General features: G+C 46.4%; 1 protein-coding gene across 1 annotated transcript; it reads right to left on the bottom strand.

Moving 5' to 3' along the window:
• Positions 1–439: 439 nt before the first annotated feature.
• On the bottom strand, positions 440–2,265 carry LOC144712253 (uncharacterized). Its single transcript, XM_078586479.1, has one exon. It carries the CDS (start codon positions 2,087–2,089, stop codon positions 581–583), a length of 1,509 nt encoding a protein of 502 aa, XP_078442605.1. The 5' UTR covers positions 2,090–2,265; the 3' UTR covers positions 440–580.
• Between the last annotated feature and the right edge of the window lie 6,740 nt (positions 2,266–9,005).

Genomic DNA, 9,005 nt, shown 5'->3' with positions numbered 1-9,005 from the left:
ACATACAAATTAATTGATAATATCAAGGTTCCATAGAAGAGTTACCATGTTCCTTTGTATCTTTTAAAACATGAGGTGTAGCTTAGCACCCCACAAGCCGAAAACTTAATGAATCGATTAGTTTAAATCGATAAATCAAGTAGACCATTGATTAATCAAATCAACCATATGTGATAGAGTACATTGATTAATTAATCCATAAATGATATAAGTAATTACTAAAAGTCCCAATAAAGGTTATTGGGCCATTGAAGTTAATAGCTAGATGAATACAAGGGCCTAGATGACACACGCACAAGATGACCTTCCCTCTTTCTTTTTCTCTCTAGTGCTCTTCTCTCTCTCTCTCGCATGCTCTTCTCTCTCTCTCTCATGACACACTGACCTACCGGTTTTTTTTTTGTCAACCCCTCCCCCCCGATGGATCAGTCTAGGAATGGATCAATCTGGATCACTGGAATATAGAATTTGAAGTTGACATACATAGCCCGTGTTAATGCATCAACAAGAAAAAGATTATATACATAGCCCTTAGCAGCGATGGGTGAAGAATATCCGACATGGGCAGCGTGTTGCGTTCTCACCGGAGGTGGAGCTCCCTGATGAGCCGCCCCCCTTGGTCGCCGAGGGCCCGAAGGATCTCCCTGGCGAGTGTCTGACGGCCAGTGACCACGAGGCCGTCGAGGACGCAGTGCACGGTCTGTCTCGGCGGCATGAAGCCACGCGCCGCCATGTCCACGAGCAGACGCCCCGCCGTAGCCATGTCCTCAACCCTCCTCCTCGAGAACATGGCCCGGATCAGCAGGCGGTACGTGTCCCGGTCCGGCAGACACCGGCCCTCCTCCCCGGCCGCCATGGCCCGGAGGATGCGCAGCCCCTCCTCCGCCTCCCCCGCGTCGCACCGGTGACGGATCAGAATGTTGTACGTCTGCGCGCTCGGCTCGCAGCCCTCGCGCCGCATCCGGTCCAAGAAACCCGCCGCCTCACCGGCCGTCCCAGCGCGGCAGAGCCCCCGCACCACCAAGTTGCAGGTGACGGCGTTCGGGACACAACCCTTCGCCAACATCTCATCCACCACAGCGAGGGCGTCGCCCACCGTCTCCTTGTCGCGGACGACCCGGATCAGGGCGTTGTAGGTGACCACGGTGGGGAGGCAGCCCCGCTTGGCCATTTCTCCGAACAGCTTCCGGGCCCTGCTCGTGTCTCCATCGAGGCCCAGCCCGTGCAGCAGCGTCGTGTAGGTCACCACGTCAGGGCGGCACCCGCCGGAGGCCGATCTCCTCTCCATCTCTCGGAAGAGCTCCCTCGCCCGCTGCGCCTGCCCTGCGAGGAAGAAGCCCTTGAGCAGGATGTTGTACGTGGACACCGTGGGCTGCACCCCCTCGCGCACCATGCCGGCCAGAAGCTCCACTGCTCGATCCACGCGCTTGAGCCTGCACCACCCGTCGGCCAGGATGTTGTAGGAGACCGCGTCGGGGCAGAACCGTCCACGGAGCGCCCCGAAGAGGCGGGCCGCCTTGGTCACGCGTCGGGACTTGCACAGCACGTCGAGGAGCGTGTTGAAGGCCGCCAGGTCCTGCCGGCACCCGTGCCGGTGCATCGAGAGGAACAGCCGCACCGCGGCGTCGGGCTTCCCCGCCGCCGCCTCCCGCTCCATCAGAATGGAGAAGGTCCGGCGAGACGGCGCCAGCCCGAGCCTCTCCCGCAGCTCAAGGAGACGGCAGATGGCGTGGGGGTCGCGGAGGCGCGCTGCTAGGTCGAGCGCGAGGTCGAAGCTGGAGGCTGCGGGCCTGTAGCTTGGGTGATGCAGCAGGAGGGCGCGGAAGAAGAGCAAGGCCTTCGGGCCGTCGTTCCACAGCCGCTTCAGCACGCTGTCGACGATGTCGGCAGAAAGGCTCTGCCCGGCTACCAGGCGGGAGGGCAGCGCCTCGTAGAGCTCGCGGGCGTCGGCCCCGGTGTGAGAGAGCACGAGATGAGACAACACAGAACAAGGGCCTTCCGCTTCCTCTCCGCCTGGGTGGCGATGTCGACGCCATTTCCAGACGCGTCTGAAGCTGGCGGCAGACGCCCTCGTGGAGACGGCCTGCATGGCCCGCTCGAATGGGGTTCCTTACGGAGGAGAACCTTCTGGGGATGTTTTTTTCTGGCCCTCTTCCCCGGGAGGGTCAGAATTACAGACCCTCGGGGGCCGGGGAGGAGAAGGCGCGGCGGGGCAGGGGGGTGGAGAGGACGGCGGCGCTGCGGGGCAGGGGGGGCGGGGGGGGAGAGGGGGGCGGCGCTGCGGGGCGGGGGGGGGGGAGGGGGGGGCGGCGCGAGGCGGGGCAGGGGGGGGGAGGGGACGACCGATTTTCGCACATCGTCCGATTTTCGCACCGCACCGACCCTGCGCGGTGGGCGGTGCGGTGCGCAATCAGCTCGCACGGTTTGAACCATGTCTACCTCGGAGGTGAAGCTGAGGACATCGAGCACATCCATGTGCGCTGCATGGTCATGGAAGACCTTAGGTATTATATGATGTGGATGGTCCTACCTCTGCCGCAGCCAGACCTAGAGGCTACCATCGCAGCCAACCCTAGCAGCCATTTCGGTCCTTATTACGGATTAGCCCTGGTGACCTCTCAGTCTTCCTATAGCCTATGACAGTCTTAGTTTCATGAAGCAACTTGGTAGTGATGGAGGACCATCCCGTCAACCACGCCCCGATCCGTCGCCAACCACGTCGCGAAGCCCGAGCAGACGTGAAGAATCTACAATTTCACTACCAAGCTTGAGAACCGACATCGTCTTATCGCTTTGCGTCGTGTATCTTTATGTTCTTTCTTTCTTTTCTTTGTCTTTGAATTATCAGGGTGCGAGTACCGGCCTCCTGAATTGTTTCCTTATTTGAATTTGCTTAGTGTCCTTTTTAGGGGAAGACAACCTTGTTGGGTTTCTACTCCCCTAAAGAATCCTCTTAAGGGTAGCCCGTTAGGCTCCCCTTAAGAGGGAGAGGGCCCAATAGGGCCCAATAGGGCCACCTTCCCCCTCCCCCCCCCCCCTTCCCACAACTGCCACTTCCCCAATATAAGAAGGGAAGAGCAGACGTGGAGGGAAGAAGTCAGTTGTTCACCTTGACAGTTACTTTTTTTTTTTCTACCGTGATGTTTTGTTCTTGAAAAGAGAAGAAGAGTGAATTGTTGAAGAGGCAGAAAGGAAATTTGTGTCCTCTGTTGCTGGGAAGAGTAGGAGGCCTTCGATTGGGTTTCTTTGTGGGAGACGCTGACCGTGATTGTACGATTCAGGCTTGAGTGTCTTGACTCCAGATCCCGTTTGTTGTTTGGATTTTCTCTGTTGTCAGTTATCCTTCCTCTCGTGGGAGAAAGATTGTTCGTTCGTGTAACTTTGCTAGAAGACCAGAAGAAACCCAACATTCTGTTGAATCCGGCGGTGTTCCATCGTTCCTATTGATCGGAAGAAGAAGCCTTGGCAAATTTCGATCGTTATCTCCTTGCGGCCGTGTTGTCCGCCGTCGATCGATCAGTCCTATAAGAATATCATTTTGGATCGCTTCACTGACCTCCCCTCCTTGGGTACTCATGATCCACCGTTAAGGTTGCCTGACGTCGACTCTGTTCGTTATTCCGTCGTTTACTCTGACTCGGCGACTCTGATCTTCATTCATTACTCCGATCGTCAATGTTGATTATACGCCAGGCCAATTTCCCTTGCCATTCGGACCACTAGTTGATTGCTGAAGTACTCCACTGTGTTTGCCGACCAGCACCAATCTGCACGCTCCTCAGGCATTTCACCGACGCCAAAACCGCACCTGCTGGTAGACCATCGTCCGCCTATTTGCTTCCCCGAGCTATATCCCCATCCCCGAGTGTTCATTGCGACCGATTTGGTCTCCGAACCCTCTAGTGCTATTAGTCGTGTAAAACCTGGGTCGTTGATCACGAACTATTGGAGGAAAGGCTGGTGGATGATATGCCACGGAACCGCATCTGACCGTTCGCCGCTCTCATTCCACCGTTGCTGCAATTAGTGGTTCTCTTCTGGCCGACCTCAACACGATACGCCGTGCATTATAAGCGCAAGGCATTTTGACACCGAACCCTCGGGTCACACTCTTCTTCCCTCTATACGCAGTACGATTACTTCCATCCGTGCTGAACTTGCTTGTCTCATTGCTTTGAGTGAAGTTGAGCGTATGATAGGGTAAGCTATTTTTTTATGAGTTAGGATAATTCCTTGACGGTGTCAGGTCTGAACGATTACTTGGTGGTCTGGACGCTCCTGGACGAAATCATTCCCCACTAGTAGTCTTTCGATCTGCTCACATGGGTCATTGGGAGCTTGTTCGTGACTAAACCCGTCACATAACGTCTAATTGATCTTTCACTCTCGTCTTCTGTAGTACGTCTCGTCTAAAATTTCTCAAAATCATCTGTATTAAATTCACATCATTTCGTGGTATTTTAGAATCTAATCTCTAAACGATACACGCTTTATCGATTCCGATTGGCGTGGCAACCATGGCTTACCGTCATACCCTTTCTCACCAAGGACATGGGCCACCAAAAGTATGTTTTCCTATTGATAACATGATTAGCATTATATTAACATCATAATTTACATTATTTTCACAATAATAACTATATGTGTGCAATCAATCATGAAATTATTAAATCTATTTTAAAATGATATTTTATTTTTTTCTAAATTTTAAAGTATTTTGGTAGAATTTTATGCTATCATATCTGTAAACAAAATAATTTTCTAAGTTGGTTAATATTTTTCTAAAATTTTATAACATTATATTTTTCAACAATATATATTAAGTTACATTATATATTTTAAGTTGATATATATATATAGTAAAATAAAAATTTTATTTTATTAAATATTATGAGTAAAAATATATTTTCTAGAATTCTTTGAAGAGATTTCAAATTTTTCATGGATTTTTGCACACTTCTCTACATGTTGAAATCCAATACATTTAGATTGAGCCTTATTATTAGTTTCACCCAATGATGACTCCAGCTAATGATGGCTTTGCAGATTTTTTTCAAAACTTTCATTAATGCATCACGAATAAAGACTCATTACTGACCAATCATTTCTGACATCTTTTTCTTTTTTATAATGTATGACGACATGCACACATAAAAAATTCGCAATTTAAATGGCAATAATGTGATTTTAAATCTAGAGAAAGAAGTCATGGGCTAATAAAAAATGGAGGGATTAAAATCACAATCAATGCAAGTTGGAAATCAAGAAAGCAGTACACATGTCACTTTTTGGCTGGATTACAATTAATAATTCAGATTAGAATGCAGGGAAATCAACACGCAATTTTTGTTGTGTTTGCCAATCATAAAAAAAGCACTCAAGGCATGAAGAGCCGACTCGGCAGTTGGCCGTGGAACTTGACCTCTTACGGTGGGCCAACGTGCCCTTACACCACACCCACGGCACCAAGAACACATTTGATGGATCTCAAAAACTAACTATCTTTCAATCAACCCACCTGAGTATGACGCAAGCTCGAGGATGAATTTCACATTGATACAATCCATTGTCTTTAGATCGGAGGGTATGGATAGAAAGAGGAGGGAGAGACAAAGAAACCTAGCCCTTGATTTTTTATGTCCCCTCGTCATCGTTGTTGATGCTTCCTCTTTTTCCATTTTCCATTTTACTAAATCTGTAAAATTGTTGAGATTCCTTGTCGCCTCATCTACCACTCTCGCGCCTTTCAAAGCCACCAAATGCACCTATAGGGTAAAAGGACAAAATAGAGACAAAAAGGAATAAAATAAATAAGCAAAACTGCCATGTCATCACATTTTCTTTGACATCCTATCAGAAAATGGCAGAAGTGTGCCACGTGTACATGAGTGCTTATGTGTACACGTGGTGCCATCAGTGTGGTCATCATTATTGACCAGTTGAAAGATAAAAAGAAATCAATACTTAAATGCTTGCTCAATGGTCTTATTTTTAGTAGCTTATTTTTCGAAGTCCACTTAAGCATTTTTTGTAGCTTATCGCAATGCCATAACGGCATAGCTGAATGATTGACTGTCACCAATCATTAAATGGACTTAACGATTAGTTGACTCCAATCATTATCCCGAACTCTAAGTGGTAGCTGTTTGACAAATGGAATAATGGCATGTGGCATCGTTAACATAAAGGTCTGAAAATATGTTCTGAATTCACAAATAAAATAAAAGCCCAAAAAAAATATTTTTGACTTTAAAAAATAAAATATTTATGAAATTTTTGTTGAGAAATTCCAAAAAATTATATTCTGACTCAAAAAATAAAGACTAAGATAAACTTGACTCAGTTTTTGCTCTCCGAATTTTTTCGGTGACATGTACTGATTATTCTTGACCTCTTACGGTTTAGAGCAGTGGAATTTCCTTCCGGTAATATATTGATCAAGATAAATGCTGTATTTCTTGGCTAAAAACATAGTTTATGAAAAACTTGACTCAGATTTTGTTCTTCAAATTTTAGCAATGAAGATGAATAGATGGTTTTCTGTATCAACGGTTTCATAAACATCAAGATGGGTCGTTCAAAAAATTCGAATCCAAGGATTAAGACAAACGAGGTTTTGTTTAATTTTTTGTGAAAAATTAGTTGAGATATGTCGATGTGTCTTATTTCTCAAATAGTTGAGATATTCCAGCATGACTCCATGAAATGTGAGTTTTAGTTGAGATATTCCAGCATGAATTTATGGCCCAAATAAATTACCCAGTTTTCCTTGCAATGAACAACCTCCAATAGAACTACAGAAAATCCGTAGAAAGAACGCATCATCAAGCTTTATTCATATAAATAGGAGGAAAACAAGATATCGTACTTGTTTCTCTAAGCTGGTGGACTGATAAGGGCGCCAGATTCGGTCAACACATTCGGAACCGTTGAGATATATTTTGGTTGTCCAACAAGGGCACAAGCTTCCCCCCACTGTGTATGGCGGTCAAAGCTACAAACAAGTCAAAGTCAACGTAACAAGATGAGCCAAAGTCAATAATCCAAGCACTTAAGAACATGCGGGGTCAACGGTGCTTACTGTCGCATCCACCGATGTGCTTCCCTCCGATGAACACATTCGGAACCGTTGAGATATATTTTGGTTGAGATAAATTTTGAGATGTATCTTTGTTCTTATTGGACAATCAATTAAAACTCACATCGATCACTCTATTTACCTTCAGGAAGTGGCCAGCCTTAAGTTGTGGGGGAGGCGGCTACGGTGCAACTACGGTGCGGCTACGGTACTTACCGACCTCGTACTGAAGATACTTAAATTTGAAATATTCAGCAAGATTTTCTGTTCCCTTCTGCGTCGTATTGTTTGTCTATTTCCATTGTACTGAAATACATAAAATACTTGTTGAACATTTGAGTTGATGTCCACAAATTATTTTAAGTTGAAAATGATGGAAATATATGTGGCCGGCAAGCCAATCACACATTCCACATCTCGTTCCATATTCATTAATAGAACATATTCATTATAGTGCACGTGTGATGCGTGTAATGAAGTCCATGAATACATGATCAGACTTAGTGAATTATGATGATATCGTAATACGGAGATCACTAGTCTTTAAGCATGTGTTCTAAACATTCCTATTCAAAAGATACGCAAGAAGGACATTGAAGTATCCGGATAGAATAGCACTATCTAGCTCACTCATATGATGAGTATGGCTGGTCCCGTAGCAATTAGTGTGGCGACACTAAGGATAGATAGTGGGTGCTCTTTAGTGGAAAGAGTTCACTGAATTGATCCGTACAAATCCCTGAATGGTATTATACCGAACTGTCAATCAGGTTGATTCACGTCACGGTTGTGTAAGTGGTCCTTAGACCTGAGACACCAAAGACGTCTTGTGGACGGACGGTTGTACTTTGGCTATGGCCAACGAGTCTCTAATCATGGGTTTCTAAACGGTCTTAGTTCGGGTGCATCAAGAAGTACACGAAGGCGATTGAGTGGTCAAGATGGGATCGTCCACCCTCGGTATAAGAGATGACAACTCAAGGAAGATGATGCGATGAAGTCCTTGGCCAAGGCAATGAAATATCGGAGAAGAGTTCTCCGATGATTTTCGAATGCATCAGTACTAACTCGGATGACCGATTAGGGTTTGACAGTTGACCATACCCTAATTCATCCAAGGAGCGTCAAGTGGATGATGGATCATACATACACGATAACCGATGATGAAGAGGTTCCCTGAGTAAGTCGATACACGCTTCTTTGTATCTTCTAAAGCACAAGGTGTAGCTTTGCACCCCGCATGTTGGAGACTCGACCTATCGATTGGGCTTAAATCGATCCAACATTAGTTAATCTATATCTTGATATAGTTAATTAATTGGGATGGCCAGTAAAGGTTATTGGGTTGTTGGAGTCGTTAACAAGACTGATACATGGGCTTAGAGGGTCACACGCAAATGGTCTTTTGGACGTCGGAAGATATACTTAAGTTTTAGGGGTTTTTATGAAAAATACCCACTTAGTATAAATAGGGGAAGGCCCTGAACGAAATTCACCCAGGCCAGAATTATTCAGGAGCCTTTCCCCTTCTTCTCCACTCTCCCCACAACCCCTTTCCATCCTTGATGTGATCGGGACGACGTAACGACGCCGAAGGAGAAAGAACGGGGCTCGTCGACGAGAAGGAGGAGATTCGACGTGCCGAGGACCGCGTGGATACATCTAGAGTCTGCACACTTGAGCAGCTTGACTCGTCTCGCTCCGGGATCGAAGAAATCATGAATGAGATTCGTGCAAAGGTACTTCGTTCAATGTTTTTTGTTGATGCCGTTCGATTCGCAAAAAGCTTCCGCTGTGCATCATTTTGATTTGTTCATCCAGATCAAAGCCTCTAGAACCCAACAGAAAAATTAAAAGTGTGCCATTTTTATATTTCTTTACATACTCTGATTGACTAATTTACCTTAATTAGGTATTGGTTTTCCAT

The sequence above is a fragment of the Wolffia australiana genome, chromosome 14 (assembly GCF_029677425.1).
Source record: "Wolffia australiana isolate 7733 chromosome 14, ASM2967742v1".
Taxonomy (NCBI): domain Eukaryota; kingdom Viridiplantae; phylum Streptophyta; class Magnoliopsida; order Alismatales; family Araceae; genus Wolffia; species Wolffia australiana.
Note: the sequence above shows the minus strand (reverse complement) of the source record. Positions and strands in the feature narration are given on the sequence as shown.